Source organism: Dermacentor albipictus, chromosome 6 (genome assembly GCF_038994185.2).
Source record: "Dermacentor albipictus isolate Rhodes 1998 colony chromosome 6, USDA_Dalb.pri_finalv2, whole genome shotgun sequence".
Taxonomy (NCBI): Eukaryota; Metazoa; Arthropoda; class Arachnida; order Ixodida; family Ixodidae; genus Dermacentor; species Dermacentor albipictus.
Window position 1 is genome coordinate 111302587 of NC_091826.1, and position 18408 is coordinate 111320994.

General features: G+C 43.5%; 1 protein-coding gene across 3 annotated transcripts in view; it reads left to right on the forward strand.

Moving 5' to 3' along the window:
- LOC135913305 (gastrula zinc finger protein XlCGF48.2-like) overlaps positions 1-18408 on the forward strand; it is a 104506-nt gene that overhangs the window by 77616 nt on the left and 8482 nt on the right. For 2 of the 3 annotated variants that reach the window (XM_070541257.1, XM_065445895.1), the window contains exons 5-6: positions 8224-9195; positions 10344-13014. The exons of the other annotated variant lie outside the window; for it this stretch is intronic. In XM_070541257.1, the coding sequence (XP_070397358.1) occupies positions 8224-9195; positions 10344-10513 (1142 nt within the window). In that variant the 3' untranslated portion in view covers positions 10514-13014. Of the gene's footprint in view, positions 1-8223; positions 9196-10343; positions 13015-18408 lie in introns of those variants that run through there. 3 annotated transcript variants of the gene reach the window in all.

Below are 18408 nucleotides of genomic sequence, written 5' to 3' on the forward strand. Positions count from 1 at the left end.
CCCCATCAGGTGCCCGTCAACTCAGAAGCATTTGACCCTATGCCAGGCGTCACTCATCACACTTGCTGTCAAGCACTAAGCTTACAATTAGGTGTGGCACTCAAAAAAAAAAAATAATGAGCCATTCCACTCTCTGAACGTAGATTAACAGCGACGCTGATCCGATTGGCATTGAGCTTCAGAAGATGCGCTGGCACATGTGGATACATGTAACAGTTCGTTGAGAAACATGAAAGCACATCCTTTAGCAGAGCATCTGTACATGCATTGTGCTGAACCAAGGCACGTTAGCCTTTGTCAGCGCCTCCTTACATGTGCCACTGACTGGAAACTCCCCAACGTTCTCGCCGGGAAAGCAGCGCGTCAACACATCCACCACCTTCTGCTGTCGCTCTTCTGACCGTATACCATTGATTTCCGAGAGGTCATTATCGAACCATAGTAAGTCACATACTCGGCAGCTTGATCCGAAGTTGCGATCGAGAAAGTCTCTTTGGAACCTTGTGTAGGCACCATCGAATCCCCACCCTGTGACCTCATGGTGTCGACATTTCTTTGCGGCTTTCTCAGCGTTGCGATATGTGTCGTCGGCTCTTGCTCGTCGCTTACGTATCACACCGTATGCACGCTCTTTTCGGGCCGCCGCGTTGCCAAAACATCAGTGGTCTCTCTCCCGCCACTGCTCTCCCTGTCACTCCTCGTAGATACGCTGCTCTTCAGGCATACAGATCATGCATGGCCTTCCAATAGCAACAGTGGAGCGAAATGGTACCAAAAATTCCCCTTGGTCGTCATATCAGGTGCACACTACGTAACTCACTACATCATGTATTCACAGAGAGATAGCTGTGACGGAGCGCCGTTTCAGACACAGGTGGCCGTTAAACGGAGCTCTGTTAAAGTAAAGGCTGCTGTATGTCACAGTTGTTATTAGGGATAACTTCGGCACAAAAGAAAGCACAGTTCAGACTCAAACAGATCAAGCAACAACAGAGAAGCCTGACAGATCAAAATTTATCATAGAAAGCTTGTATTGGAAAAAAGCAGAAGAAAATGTCCCTAATAACACGGCGGCAGGACCAGATGAAATCCCAATACAGCTTATTGAAAAGCTCAGTCCAAAAAGCAAGGCACTGCTGACTAATGCCATATAGCAAGTGATTATATTGAAGAAAATTCTGGTTGGATGGCGTGAAAGCAAGATAAACGTCATCTACAAAAGAAAAGGTGATAAGGTTAAGATGAGCTCATGCAGGCCAGTTACAGTAACATCGGTTATATATAGAATGGCAATGCAAGCCGCAAAATTGGAACTGTCGAAGTGGGTGGAGAAAAATGATATAGAGGGAACTGCAGAATGGCTTCAGGCCAGGCAGACGCTTAAAGTATAATATGTTTGTACTAACACAGTGCATAGAGATTAGGGTTTAATTTATCCTACATATGTTATGGACAAATGGTGCAACAGAAGCTCCCTGGACTGATGTATGCAGACGACACAGTGCTACTAGCTGATAATAAAAAAGATTTACAGACACTTGCGAATATTTGTGGCAACACAGTGACAATCCTTGGCTTCAAGTTTAGCACAGAGAAATTGGGAATTACGATCTTTAATGAAAAGATGAGTAATTACGTGGTGTCAATTTTAACGTCAAGTCATACCTATAGTGGACCAATATAAATACCTCAGCGTATACATAAACGAAGGAAAGACTTACTGAAGTACCCACCAAAAGAATCTGAAAATAAAGGGGAAACGGAAGGCTGCAATTATGAAACACGGAGCACTGTGGGGCCACAATAAGTATGTGGTGGTGCATGGAAACTGGAAAGGAGTTATGGTGTCACTGCTAATGTTCGCAAATGCCATTCTATGCTTAAAATCAGATATCTTGTCAGAGTTGGAAGCTCACCAGATATGGGTAAGGCCAGTTGGCTTTGGGAGCTTATGGTAAAACCACAAATGAGGCAGTGCAGAGTGACATTGGTTGGGCCTCTTTTGAAGTTGAAGAAGCACAGAGCAAAATTAGTATTGAAGAAAGACTCGGGAGCACAGACGAACATAAATGGTGGGCAGCTAAAGTGCACTGGTATGTGTACTTGAAAAGCATGGACACAGAACGCAGGAAGAGGTTGAGGAATGTGCAACCAATTTCAAAGTAACTGAAACAGTAAATAGACTTCCAGGAGTCATCAGAAAGTGAGAGAAAGAGAGACAGTTAATGAGATGCAAAGAATGTAAACAAAAAGGACCATGGAGATTTACAAGAGTGAGGAGAAAGAATTAGAAAAAAATCTGTACTGTAATACAAAGGGCAGTGCCTTGCTATTTGAGGCTTGAGCCGGTTGCCTATGAACAAAAACATACCGGAGCAAATAACCTGAACTAGATGAGGCATGTGTATGCTGCAGCAAAAATCTGGAGACCACACAGCAAATCACAATGGAATACTAAGGGATTCACCTAGTGAGAACCGTAGGTAACCTATACCTTCCAGAAGCACTTGGGTTTAATGTGGACAGAAGTGTCAACCAGTCGTCGGTCGTGATAAGTAGGTGGCGAAAAGAAAAAAAGTAGGGAAGAGATTGATTCGGCTGGATCTCTTAGTCATAGCTAGCAGTACTACGGAGATTTTGAAGAAAAAAAAAAGATTAACTAGATGTATACAAAATGCTAGATAAAAAACATCTGTAGCAAACCTGATTAAATCAAGCAGGCTAGGTGACTGTCACCGCTCTGCTTCAGAGGGGATGTCATTAAACCATCATCATCGATGCAAGCGGCGATATGCGCTTGCTATATGTGTTTACTTTTGTTGTTGCCTCTTTTATCTCACTTTTTAAAGGAGAGTTCTTCCCCGCAGATGCCATGAAATCCTGGATCCTAGCCGTAGACAGCTGTGCTGTAAAAAATATGGGCCCTCGTCTGCAAACGCATTCCCCTTGCTACTGCGAGGCTGGCTTTCCTGTAGTGTTTAGACGTCTGCTGGCTAAGTGTGCTCTAGAGGCAAAATTTCGCTAGCAGTACGAAATCATCACAAAATTAGGCACAAAATTGCCCCAATATTCTTAGACTAAATAGAAACAAATTCTAAGAACCATGCTTCCTCCCACACAGCCAGCACAAGATTCAGTTTGATTCGAATAATTCCATGCAACCGAATATTCGAACATCTCCGAATATTTCATAATACTCAAACTTTTCAAATATTCTCACAACCTTAATTTTTAGCTAAGAGGGACAGGATCATGCAGAAAGAGCTACATAGCCTTGGAGCTTCCAGATGTTTCTGTTATGTTGATAATTTTCCCATTTGTTTTTCATATGACTAGTTTGCAGAAGTTTCTGAAACAGAAAGCGTGGAAATATTTGCACGGGTACACCAAGGGCAGTAGTTTACGATTGAAATGCCAGATAATGATAGCCTCCAATTCTCAGACTGGAAACTGACATTCAGTAACTCACACTTGTTGGGAGTACAAAATGAGAAGTGAAAAAAGCTTGCTCCCTTACAATTCAGGGCATTCTTAGTTAGTAAAATGAGCAATAGCCACCTCGAGCATGGACCAAGGCATCAGAGAATCATGTGATCATAGGATCAACGATAGTATGCAGTGGCAGGTCACGAAGCTTAACGCCATTGGTTATCCTACCACACTTATAGCGTCCATTGCCGAAAAAGGTTTGGGAGGCTTAAGTAACAAAAAGAAAGCAGCTACAAAGGATGGTGTGCGTTAGGCGAAGGTAACTGTGATACCTTATATGTATAAAATTTTACACGGCCTCAACAAGATTGGCAAAAGCCGTGGTGCAAAAGTGGTTTTTCAGCTCCTTTTAAGATGAAAAGCCATGTAAAAGGTAACTAACGACACGGAAAAACCAGCCCAAAACAAATATGAAATTAAGCATGCAAACAGGCTTTGGGAATGTGTCGACAACATTGTCTACAAGATCCCTTCCACCTGTAGAAATTCATGCACAACACAGACATCCCGATGTAATAACATTAGGTTATGCGAGCATAAGTATGCGACAGGAATGCTCCAGTCAACAGGAAATTTGGCGACACACAGCGCATGATGTGGCTGCAAGCCTATCTTCAGCGAAACCAAGGTTTTGGCTCGCTGCAGCTTTAAAGAAGCACATGAAATCTTCCAAGCACATGTCGTGATAAAAAATGATTCAGGAAACCATGTTTTCACACCTTTTGTGGTCGTGTGAGAAACAGCTTTTAAATTCATAGATGAATGTTTGATCAAGTCATACTTGTCATTGTTAAAATCAGATGTGCGTAGATAGTTCCATATTTGCTTTTCATTTCATGTTCTTTTAATTAGGTTTCAGTCACCCTATTGTGTATATATCTAGCATGCACTAGTCAGACAGCAGGTTGCCATTATCCCTCAAGAGAAAAGTGTATAATAGCTGTGTCTTACCAGTACTCACCTACGGGGCAGAAACCTGGAGGCTTACGAAAAGGGTTCTACTCAAATTGAGGACGGCGCAACGAGCTATGGAAAGAAGAATGAAAGGTGTGACGTTAAGGGATAAGAAAAGAGCAGATTGGGTGAGGGAACAAACGCGAGGTAATGATATCTTAGTTGAAATCAAGAAAAAGAAATGGGCATGGGCAGGACATGTAATGGAGGGAAGATAACCGTGGTCATTAAGGGTTACAGACTGGATTCCAAGAGAAGGGAAGCGTAGCAGGGGGCGGCAGAAAGTTAGGTGGGCGGATGAGATTAAGAAGTTTGCAGGGACAGCAGGGCCACAATTAGTACATGGCCGGGGTTGTTGGAGAAGTATTGGAGAGGCCTTTGCCCTGCAGTGGGCGTAACCAGGCTGATGATGATGATGATGAGTGAGTAATAAACGGTTGAAAGTTTGCGCACATGTGCGTCAGTCTCTTTCTTTATCCTTTGTATATAAAAGTATAGTGCAGTAAACAGAACGGTGTCGTACCATCTAGCCCCATTTGAAGCCCCATTGAGCTTCTGGCAGTCCATGTGACCGTCCACGCTGAAGTCTTTATTTTTACATTAGACATCTACTCTGCCACCAACACAACTTCTCCGTTGAGTGCGGCGCTGTAGGGACACTGCTTGCTCATTGCCATTATGCTGTTTGGCCGTAAGCAAATGTTGCAAAAAGAAAATGAACATGCCTGCATGCTAGCCGCAGGTGCAGCCAAAGAGGCAAAAATGGCATTCCTTCACCTGCACCTGGAGTGGCAGCCCAGCGTATTGTGATGGTGACTCTAATCTATTTTCATAGTGGTGTTAGCAGAGCGTACTTTTGTCATTGTAACAGCTCCTAACAAAATGCTTGAATGTAAGCCAGCCCTGCAGTTTCTTAACTCCTTATATATTTTTTTAAATGTCGCAGTTTCGCTTGAAAGGCGAAGAATTGATTGCGTTAACAAATTAGTGGACGGCTATACTAAGTAAGGATAGTAGTTCTCTCGGCTGTATAAGGTTGTAAACATAGGCATGCTAACTAAATTAACAAGCGTACCATCACTAGCGCACAAGCAAACATGAATACACCTCACTCTATGACCGCGGAAACTTTGAGTCAAAATGCTTGAGTAAGTGCGGCAGCAGCAGTGAGCGAATTGACCTTTGTGCTGCCACTCACATTGACACAAACCAAGCCGGGAAAACACCGTGTGGTGGAATCTGTACACATCGCAGATGGTTTTCAAGAAGCGGCCCGAGCACGCGGCCAACCACCCTCCTCCTCCTGTAGCCATGCGTGTGATGGAATACAGTGCACTTTCTCCCCGCTTTTCTCCCTTTTGTGCGCGACATTGAGCCGCGATTGCCAGTTCACCCTCGCATTCTTTCACATGCGCATTTCCCATACAGCGTGCAGTCAAAATTTTATCGCTCTTGGACTTTATATGGAACTTCACAGCAATGCCAAAGCAGAAATGCACTTGAAATGTCGATATCATTGCTATTGCAATAAAAGAACTATCACCTTAGATTCGAATAAGTACAGTGTCCTGCTGCTGTTGTTAATGCTAATGTGCATAGTAAAGGGTGAAATTGCGGTAAAACATTTTGCCTTTAATCTTCATTTGTAGAATGCTTGTGTGTGCCTTTTGTGTTTTATTAGCTCTTGGCAGTGCTACTCAACTTGGTCTGTGGAAGAAATACAACCAAGCACAGAAAAAATGATTCTAAGCCTTTGTTGCACTTGTTTGAATTACAGTTCAACCCACCTATAACAATATTCAAGTACCACGAAAATTCCATTGTTGTAACTGATAATTGTTATAACCAGTCTGCATGAAAAAGAAATGGGGGATGGCATAGCTATTACGAGAAAACTGTAATGGTGGGAAGGGAGGCCAGTTCTCTACCCCACCACCTTCCTACATCCGGCTTCTTAATGTGTTGACTCACTTAACTGTTTAATTCTGCTTCCTGTGCACTGTGATCGCGTGTTAACATACCGCTGCTGTCAGCATTCAAGAATGGCACTGCTACAACTGCAAACGAGGGTCACAGGCGGCAAGTGACATACAAGCCTCGCCACGGCATCGCTTTGGTGGTCCCGAAAGGGGCCTTTTAAAAAGTGTGGGAAGGTTGTCGCGGCAGCGTCTCAGCTTGAGAAATAGAGAAGAAACACTGGTTTGAGATCGCCACAAGCATCTCGCCGGGTACATCACACTGGCTTGCACAAGGAAACCGCGTGTCCGTCAGCCTTGCTTGCATTGTGCAAAGCTTGCCGACATCCTTCTCTAAGGCATCCAGGTGCTCCACGTAGTGAAGCAGAAGGTCCATCGTGAAAACAAGCCCAAAGGGGACTGGATCATCTACAGGGCCTCCTGTGGGGACAATGTTGAGGCAGCCGGTCCTACTGTGTCAGCGCTGCCGTCGTGGCCGCCACTGTTGCTATCCAATGCAAACACATTTGCAATGATTGCCTCATCGGTTAGAAGAACTTCGTTTCCAAATCTATAGTAGCGTGCTTTCTTTTCACCAGCAACATCGTGCGTTGCATTATCAGCTGGCGGATCAACTATGTTCTGTTTCGGGAGCGAGTCAAACGAGGCTGAGAAACTACACAGCCAGGAACGACTTTGACGCAACAAACAATCACAAGTACGAGTGACTTAATCCGTTAGCATAACTGCGCAGAATGAGGGCCCAGGGAGTAATCTGGGAGCAGTGCCAGCAGTGTTAAAAAAAATTAAATTATGGGGTTTTACGAGCCACAACCACAATCTGATTATGAGGCGCGCTGTAGTTGAGTACTGCGGAAATTTAGGCCACCTGGGGTTCTTTAACGTGCACCTAAACCTCAGTACATGGATGTTTTCGCATGTCGCTTCCATCGAAATGCGGCTGCCGTGGCCGGGATTCAATCCCGCGACCTCGTGCTTAGCTGCCCAACACCGTAGCCATTGAGCAACCATAGCAGGTGCTGGCAGCATTGTCAGCGCAGGTGAGGCAGTCCATTCGTGTTTTAGAGGGTGACGTGACTGAGAGCTAAGGGCGCCGCCTATTCATCTTCGGAGGGTGGAAGGGCGACGGCAGAGATGCATGCAAGGCTGGCGTGCATCTCTTATGGGGAGAAGCACGTGGCGGCAGTTGGGATGGCGGGCGATCGTGCAGCAGCTCACATTTCACTTCATTCTTTTCAAGGATTTCGCATTCCATTACGTTTCGGCACGGACACTCGGCAGCCAGACTTCATCGTTATAACCAATAATGCAGCATGGGGACATTGTAGTAAGCGGGCTATTTCTCCATAGAATACATACACAAAAGCTGACAGTGCAGCAGCTTTTCATTGTGATAACCAATATACACATATTGTTAAAACAGGTATCGTTACAAGCAGGTTCAACTGTATTTTGTTTAGTAAAAATAAAACTAGGCCAACAATCTTTATAGCAAAATGTGTGTGAAATAATTTAATAATGTGTGGTAGTGGTGTTGTATTCAGCTCATCAAATAATGCATCCAGAAAACACCATTAATATAGTCTTCACTGAACCAGTCAGGCACGAAAAGAGTATATTGTTTTATCATCATTAGGCAGTGTACACAGACGGTTGTCCTCAACCATTCTACGTAACCGAATGCCTGATCTCTTTCATATTCTTTTCATTTCTACTACATTTTATTTCCTTTATGTATAATCAATGCAACTAAATGTTTTGTGGTGGTAATGGGTATCGGTCATTAAAATTATGTCTCTTTCAGTTGCATGTTTGTTGCAAGCTGCCCCAAGCCAGACAGATGAATGTTCCGAGACTCAGAACAACTCTGTTAGAAATGAAGCGGCAAACAAAGATGTGAATACCAGTCCATGTGTGACAGCTGCTCCAGGCCACACACAGGAAAAAAGAAAGGGCCAATGCAACTCAAATGAAAGCAGAATGGCTGTGGACCCTGAACCGTCAACACAAACAGCACCAAGTCAGAGACATGAAGGAAGTGTAAGCGATGAGGATCCTGAATCACTCAAGTCTATACGTGACCGCAATGAAGTGTTTGTGTCCATGCACAAAGACGAGGGCACGAAGTTGCCTCAATCTGCGGAATACGGCCTCAAGACACTTGTGCTTCCCACAGACTCTACTGCCGTCAAAGAACCACTGCAACTGAAGTGCGTGAGTGAAACCAGAACAGTTGTGGATCCTGAATCATCCACACAAACAGCACCACACCAGAGACACAAAAGAAGTGTAAGCGACGACGATCCTGAATTGCTCAAGTCTGTATGTGACATCAATGAAGTGTGTGTGTCTATGCACAAAGATGAGGACACGAAGTTCTTTCAATCTGCAGAAAACAACTTCAAGACACTTGTGCTTCCAATGGACTCTGCTGCTGTTAAAGAACCGCTGCAACTGAAGTGCGTGAGCGAAAACAGAACAATTGTGGACCCTGAACCATCGACACAAACAGCGCCAAGCCAGAGGCATGAAATAAGTGTAAGCGATTTGGATCCTGAATCGCTCAAGTCTGTGTGCGACAGCAATGAAGTGTGTGTGTTCATGCACAAAGATGAGGACACGAAGTTGTCTCAATCTGCAGAAAACAACTTCAAGACACTTGTGCTTCCAGTGGACTCTGCTGCTGTTAAAGAACCAGTGCAACTGAAGTGCCAGGTGTGCCCATTTGTGACGCAGTACCAGGCCAAACTTTTTTTGCACACCAAAGAGCATGCAAGTGAGACATCTTTTTTTATTTCTGATTGCTTTGATATTTCTTGATTTTAGGCGCTAAGGTATGGCAAAAGTGGTTACAGGCACACACACTAGAAGAAAGCACAGACTTTTCTAAGGTGCTAGCTTGGTCTTAATGAGACAGCTCATGAATCTATTGACAGAGTTGGTACAATTAAAGTGATTTGGCATTTACAATAGAGTATGTTTTCATTTTGTCGACTAGAGATGTACTTTATCAATCTTGTGAATATTAAACCACAGAGCTGGTCATGAGTTCTTTCTGTGCATGACACCAGTTTTTGATATGAAGTCAATAGTGACAAGCTTTAGCCATCGTATTGCAGCTTGCATAATATTCCTGGACATGAGGTGAATGATGCTACACGATAGTGTGTAGCTTTCAAGCATCTTTGCTACTGCTAAACGCATAGGTAACCTTACAATATAGAAAAAGGGGTTTTAATGAAGAAAGAAAAGATCACGGACAGGTAAACAAAACTCTAGAGTGTGATGGATTTAGTAAAACCTGATTAGATCAAGCAGCCTAGGTGACCATTAGGGGCCACCTTGTTTGAAAGGGGATGCCAGTAAAAATCGAGATCATTGTCAAAGCGCAAGAGTTCACGAAGCCCAACGAAGGAGCTCTGATTAGGCTCAATGACCTGACTGATGGCTGTTGAAGCACCATTTGGAACCCATGTATGCAATATGATGTATCTGCCTTCCGGTGGCTAATCAGCCCAATCTTTGCATATGTTTTCATGCTTTCCAAAAATGCACTGCTTTTGTCCTTGTGTCGTAGTTCACTCTGGCCAGGTCACATTATCATTTCAGTGAACCTTGTACCAATTCGGACCACTCTCTGTGAATAGGCAGCGCACAATAAGGCATTTACCACCCCGGTTGTTTTATAGGATATTTGAAAAATTGATTCAATTCACATATCCAATTATACGAATGTTTACTATTTTATTTTGTGATATTCAAGTATTTGCGCAACCCCTACTACATATGTTAAGGAACATACCCAACCTTTAATATATTTCTTGAAACTGAAAAAAAAACATATATATATCGAGACAAGATGGAGGCTTGCATGTGTGCACACAGAGTTGTAACCACATTTTTCTTTTTTCTGATTTCCTGCAGGCAAGCAAAAGGTGTATTCTGTCAACCACTTCAGCCCCGACATGACGAAATGCAACACTTCATACACCCAACCCCACACAAGCAAAACGCCTTTTAGGTGTAATGAGTGCCCATGTATATTTGCCTACTACAGCAGTCTTGTGGCTCATAGGCGTAAACACACTTGTTAAAACACAATTCGTGTGTATTCTCTGCCTTTGTGATAATAATCAGATACAACAGCCAAGACATCACGTTCATAGTAGCCACCCAGGTTATAAATTGGGAGAGCTTTTTACATTTCTTTTATCATTGTACTACCATCTGTCTAAAATACTTTGTTACAGTACTTGATAGCTTTTCACACCATTGTGCATGCTTTCCAAGTTTGGTCTCACTGTTTACAAACATTCAAGCTTCACTCTACACTTCAATCTCCTTTTGCCATGGTACAAGTTGGAAAAGTAGCACTGAATCATGTGCGCATTCAGGTAGCCACAAAGAAATTTAAAGCACTAACACTGTTAGGTACTTGACAGAATAACATAGTGCCAGAAACTGCTGTAGTTCTTGCATAATGAAATAAAGCCCACTACTACAGGTGTTTTCAGCCCATTTGGAATATTCGGAAGGAAAAGAGCACTGTGTTTTAATCAGATAAAGATGCGACAATATTTTAAAATTTTCAAGCAATCCTGTTCGTAACATTTTCACATTTTGAAGGGTTATGTTCCGATTACAATTCTTTTAGCTATGTAAAATTTATAAGCCAACGACCTATTGTGCCAGCTTCTACTAGCAGAAACATGTGTAACAAGACGTCTACTTTTTTTAATTGCAGTTAAATAGAAATTTGGTGTGCTCCACAGATGGCCACTATGTCAGCTTACTGAGATATCAGGTTTCCAGCCCCACAAAGGCTGACCATGGCAATGTGACTTTCACAGTGCTGGGCTAGGGCAGGTGCATTTCTCCGATTTTGCTTCCCTGTGACTGTGTGCCATTCATGTTCTGGGCATTTGGCTTGGTGGCTTTGGTTAATGAGGAAATGAGCAAAGCAGTAAATATTTTGGAGTTCTCTGAAAACGGTCTTGATATTTATGTAAACATAAAGCTAAGCATATTACTACCTTAAGTATTCTACAGGGCACAAAGAGCAAAATTATTGAACATAATTTGAACACTATCCTATACTTAACCATAAAAGCACTGCTCAGAAAAGCAAAAAATTGCTCTCGAAATAAGGTGATGTCTGCTTCAGCATTTGCCAAATCTTACCGAGCATTACATTTCACTTGACCACACTGTCATGTAGGTAGTACTTGGCAGGTACGGAATGTTCCCTATCTTTGATGGTTTGAGGCACGGTGGGTAAGCCTAATTTAGTGTTTCTTTCATTGAAAAAATGAACGGTTGGATGCATAATAAGCTTTGTAGTAGAGCCTCAATAGCTATCAGTGGACATTTCTGACTTACAAATGGGAGCTGAATGAAGAAAACTCCTTTGTGACATTCTGGTGGATACGCTCTTTGCAAGGTGCTCCTAGTCTTCTTGTCATAGCCTGAGCGACTTTACTACCAGAAAAATGCAGCAGAAATATTGTTGCACAGCCCTTTCGAGTGTCAAGATCTGCCTAATTCTCAGGCTGAACACTTGGCTGACACGATTGTGATTGAGATGGCTAGGTATGCCTAATTCCAGTGAAATAGCCTTTTTGCTGCTTACAAATGCATAAGGATAAGGTGGAAGTCTAGCTGTTACAGTTGTTTATATCAGGAGTGACTTTGATATCGTTGCCAAGCAATCTTGAGACATCTGTGTGAGCATGGCCTCTTCGGCCTTGACAATGTACAGCATACAAATGGAACTGTTGATAATGGTGGTCTTCTCACAGTAGTGGAAATCCTTGCCTAGCACTTGCGAAGCCACATTGCAGAATTGATATTGTGAAATATACAGCAGCTTTGCTATATGTGTTGAAGAACGTGAAATTTTCAAGGTAGTGGTAGTGATGGCAAAAGAATCTGGACATTTGTAAACAACCATACACTTCTGAACGAGCTCTCGAAATGTAGCCATTGATCTCTAGTTGCTTTTTCCTTTCAATTTTTTGCTGCCATCAATGTGCCTAGTGCATTCAGTGTGTTGCTTGTAAGAATCTTTAGCACACAACCTTGTGATTTTACTTTATAGCTCTGACAATCAAAACATTTGTTTACCGCACCTTTGTTGACTTTTTTTTTGTTGACAACTGTTGCCTGACTTCACGTTTTCTGATATCGCCTTGTTGTTCTCCCTGTGAACCGTGGAAGTAACGTGGTACTACTGCACTGTGTTATGCAGTTGTTTTATCCATGTTATTTGTTGCTATCTGTTTGACTTGATTTTCATACCTAGAGTTCACTATGCAGATCTCATATACCATATATCTCACCAGAAGTTCAAAAGTGGTCTTCCATATTTTGTGAGCCTCTTCATGAGTAGCTGCAAATACACACTGAATTGCTCATGTGCAATGTAGAGTTATACTGATGATGCCATATAAGCAGGCTGTTGACATAAAAAAAATATGTTCTTAGTTATGCTGCAGGCATAGTCTGCTGATTGCATGAAATGTATGCAAAGTTGTGTACTTTGGCAGCAGTAATTGATTGCATTGTACTTGGCAATAAACTGCTATTTGTGCTCGTGTTTCAGTGTTTTATTTCGTTTGATGCCTGATAACACTTCTTCAGAAAACCGAACCTTTTCTTTCTGTGTTCAGTTTGCTAAAATTAGCATCGTCGTACTCAGCAGATTGCAGTGGCCGCATTTCAATGGGGGCAAAAGGCAGAAGCACCCATGTACCGTGCATTGGGTGCACTTTAAAGAACCCCAGATGGTCGAAATTATTCCAGTCCCCTCCTACGGCATGCCTCATATACACGTTGTGATTTTGGCATGCAAAGCCTCAGAATTAGTTTTTTTTTACTTGGCATGTTTTAAAAAAGCCTGCCAGATTTGGCCTGCTTGACTATCCTAACCTTAATACCATTATCTGTGGAGGTAAAGTGGATGGCACTGCAACATGTGTCATGTATGCTAGTGGCACCAGTATGAATGTAACTAGCTGCGAGATAAAATCATCCTCCATGAAGGTTAAGGTAGCGCTTCTGGATATTCGTAATGACACATGCAATAACTTGAAAGTTACCTCTTGCAAAACTAAGGCGGAGAATCAAGAGAGGGAGGTTAGCCAATGTAAGTACCGGCTGGCTAACCTTTGTTGGGGAAAGGGAATAAAAGGATAAAAAGACAGTAAAAGTGCACACAATGCAATACAACTTTCAATGATCACATTTAAGGTATTGAGTGCGGAAACCTGTTTGGACCAGTATCCTAAGGCTTTCCTACAGCAAGGGGCGATGTCCAGTTTTTCAACCATGGTCTCGTGCACTTACCACACTGTAACGGGGGCAGTTATTGGCCTCGAGCTCCACCACTGGGAAAGCTGGCGCCACTGTCGGCGTGACGTGCTAGGAGGGATCACGTGGACATAGCGGCCGCGTCGGCTGCTTCGGGACCGCCGAAGCGAGCTGAAAACGAGTTTAAATTCCCTCGTACGTTGCGGTCCTCACTTACTGGCGAAATTTTCCCGCTTCGAGTGTCTCCTCTACAACGTTTGGAAGCACTACAATAGGTAGTGGCTGCCGTTGAAGGCGCGCAACATGGTAGGCTACTGCTCGGTGCCTCAGGGCCGGACGCACGTAACGGCGGCCGGTGTCAGCCTTATTCACACGTAGCCGCAGGATAAGTAGTTGCATGAAGCTTGGCTCGCGACACATAAAACCGGCAAACAGTCATTGGCTACAACTCGGGTATGCAGCAAGCACAGACGCGAGGAAGATTTCTGCTACAGCGCGCGGTCTGCAATGTTCTGAAAACGCGCACTGAGACGCTCGCCTGAGTCCGCTGGCCGACTAATGTCATAACGGTTTGGTCTATGAATTTGTCGATGCTATAGATACTGCAAGTTCAGTGGAGTGGAAAGGCAGCGGTAAGAAGCACATTTAAAGAAAGCATGGCATATGGTCATGTTTGTGTTGTGAATTAATGCACTGCATCACAAAAAGGAGCAGCGGGAAATTGCACGCTGAGAACACCGGTAAACATGCAGTGCGACGCAACTCGAGAAACAATATTGAAAGGTCGAATAATTTAGAAGAAAAAAAAAGATTGAATCGTCGCGACGGCACATCACAGTCCCTGTCGAAGTCTCTACAATGAAATTATTTTTGAACAACTCTGATAGCGCCCACGCAACAATGGTTGCTTGTATGCTGTCAAATGCTCGTATTCTGCGGCCTAGAGCTCATGGCACGGTGCGAAAACGCGCGCGCGAAGAAAGCGAAACAATGCGCGGACAAGCATGCAGACGCGCAGTCGGTCGCTGCATTGTGGTTTCGTTCTATTACGCACCATTTAGTTATACAAACACTATAAGAACATATTTCACATAGTTTGCTCTCAGCATTTACCTAGCTTTCACGCAAGAAGCCGGTTCGGAAGACTCCATTGCGGCGACCGCGCGCAGTGGCGTTCACTGTACGTATTCGGTAAAGAGATAGCGTCTGTAAACGATTGTGTGCTTTCAGTTTGCGCTAGAGTATAATTTAGACAGTAAAAAACTTATTTCGTTTCGAAATTACTTATAAAAATGTCCGGGAGAGCTCGCGCGTAGTGTTTTCAGTGAGCGCTGACGGCAAAACCTATGAGGAGCGCGCCGCGTGATCCCTCATACTACGCCAGAGAGGCGCTTCCGATAGATGGCGACTCCGTAACTCCTCGCCGCCAATAGAGGAGGTGCTTAATCACCACGCAGCCGCAGTGGTTGCAAACGGCTGTCACCTATTTCAGTGTGGAAAGAATAGATGTTTGTGAATGCCACAGGCAGCACAGAGGTGTTGCTTCCTCTGATGGTATCCTGTGTTGAAGACGGAGTTGCAAACATGGATCCAATCTGTGGAGAAATGTGTAAATTCACTTATGTTTCAGTGTAAGCTTGCATGAGGGGAGCAAAGCCTTGTGACTGCATCTGTTCTCGATAGTGGTATTGATGTACGGTGGACACCACCGTGAGCTGATTGGGCATTGTCATCTGCACTGACCCTATATCCACTGATAGATGTTGCACTTTTTGTCGACTGTGCATTGATGTAGTAGTTAGATGTCTGCAACTAGCTGCTTGTTAGGTCTGTGATTGAACAGGGACAGCAGGCACTGGAGCGTTGGCTTCGACTCGCAAGAAATGCGCGATGCCTGATGATTTGTCATCAATGAATTCCAGAGTAGCATAGATAGCTGCAAGTTCTGCAGCTGTTGATGCAGTGCAAGACTACTGGAATTGTAGGATGATAGGTACCAAGGGAATTATCACTGCTTCAGGTGAACTTATGGATGAAATGGAACTGTGTGCGCAAATGTGGCTATTCAGTGTGCTTTTCATGCAGGAATAAAAATGTGGTTCGAGGCTGACAGATGACATCTGTTTCCTTTTTGATACTGGGTGCGACAAGAAGAGCAGGGTGCAGGCTCCACAGCAGTAGGGATGGTTATGTTGCTGGCATAAAATGCAGCAGTAAAGTTTCACGATTAAGGGTGATAATCCTGCTATGCGCTGAACGAGGTCTAGCAGCAGGAAGGGAGGCGAGATGATGCGACTGAAGTTGGGTGAAGTGCATGATGTACATCCTTAGAGCATCAACTTGAATGTTGGGGCGCCCGAGTCGTAGGCGGTGGATATTGTTGCCCGCATGGCGGCACCATCCATGACAGCTATAATAGCCATGAACTGCTTACCTGGGAAGGCTGAGACATTTGCCACAGCTTGGGCTTGTACAGACTAGATAGGACGGAGGTTAGTCCTAACTTCCATTCAGTCATCATCAGCTGTAGCCTATTTTATGTCCACTGCAGGATGAAGGCTTCTCCCTGTCAATTACCCCTGTCCTGCGCCAACCGATTACAACTAGCACCCGCAAATTTCCTAATTTCGTCGCACCACCTAGTCTTCTGCCGTCCTCTACTGCACTTCCCTTCGCTTGGTACCCATTCTGCCACCCTGATGGTCCAACGGTTATCTCATCTGCGCATTACATGACCTGCCCAGTGCCATTTTTTTCTCTTAGTGTCTATTAGAATGTTGTCTGTACCCGTTTGCTCTCTGATCCAGACTGCTCTCTTTCTTTCTCTTAAATTTATGCCTAGCATTCGTTCCATCACTCTTTGCACGTCCTTGTTCTGAAGCTTTTTTTGTCAGTCTCCAAGTCTCTGCCCCCTATGTCAATACCGGTAAAATGCATTGATTGTATATCTTCCTTTTCTATGATAACAGCAAGCTCCCAGTCAGGAGCTCACAATGTCTGCCGTATGCGATCCAACCCATTTTTATTCTGTGAATTTCCTTCTCATGGTCAGGGTTCCCTGTGATTAGTTGATCAAGGTAAACGTACTCCTTCACAGGCTGACTTGAAATCTTGTTCTCTTGCCCAGTTATTTATCATTATCTTTGTCTTCTGCATATTAATCTTCAACCCCATTCTTACACTCTCCCTGTTAAGGTCCTCAATCATTTGTTGTAACTCGTCTGCAGTGTCGCTGAATAGAACAATGTCATCGTAAAACCGAAGGTTGCTGAGGTATTCGCTGTTGATCCTTACTCCTAAACCTTTCCAGTTTAATAGCTTGAATACTTCCAAGCACGCAGTAAATAGCATTTGAGAGATTGTGTCTCCTTGCCTGACCCCTTTCTTTATTGGTATCTTCCAACTTTTCTCGTGTAGAATTAAGGTGGCTGTGGAATCTCTAGATATTTTCCAGGGTATTTACGTAAGCGGCCCGTACTCCTTGATTACGCAATGCCTCTATGACTGCTAGTATCTCTACTGAATCAAGTGCTTTTTCTTAATCTATGAAAGCCACACAGATAGGCTTACTCTGCGGATTTCTCGATAACCTGATTAATGACATGGATGTGATCCATTGTAGAGTATCCCTTCCTGAAGCCAGCCTGTTCCTTTGGTTGATTAAAGTCCAGTGTTGCCCTTCTATTGGAGATTATTTTGGTAAAGGTTTTATATAATACTGGGAGTAAGCTAATGGGCCTATAATTTTTCAGTTCTTTCCATTTCATTTTCCATTCAATACAGGCAAGCTATATAGCATAGAAGAACCAAGAAAAGTGCATTAGAATTCGACCATCGCTCTGACAGATGTACCCCGAAACTTTACTGCTAGAAATCTGAGGACATGGGTGTTCATGGCTAGCTTATTTTCCAGGTAGCAGACAAGAGGACTCCAGCAGAGGTCACAATCTATTGTCACTCCTAGAAGGGTATGCATCATCTTGTAATTGATTGGCTGACAATGTATGCCCTCATTGCTTTGCATGTAAAAGTGACTATAGATCACTGCTCAGACCTTTCTAGACCTCGTGCTCAAAGAAAATTTGATGTTTTTTGTGGCCACTTTTTGAAGTCTGGTGCATGTGGTATTGGTCACCACGGGTGACCTCGACTACCGAGCTGTACAGCAGCAAATGACGTGAACCAGGCAAGCGTTTAAACAAGAAAAAAAGAAAAGATTGAAAGAGTTGTGTTGCATGCAGGGTGGGACAGCTACAAGGAAAGAGTTTACTGTATGGGACACATATCAGCATGCATCATTCATATCGATGGTAACAGGCAGAAATAAATTGTAAGTTTGACTCATAACCTCCCCTTAATATAAACAGTATTAGTCGGCTGTCCTGACAACTAACGAAGACTTGTAGGTCATTAAAACAACAGAAAATTGTGCACCATATAGACCATGCAACATGTAACAAAGTTCACTACCACATTGAATAAAAGTTCATATTCACAAGAACACAAAATTAAACTTCAGTACATGATGGCGCAATACGCTTCATTTTCACGAACACGGCCAACAAATTGTATACACACACTGCCCGCTGAAAATTTGGAGGTGGAGGCAAGTCGGGTTGCATAATCAAGCAGCCAAACTGCAGATTGTTTGGTGCAAACTAGGCAGCTGGATTCAGACTCT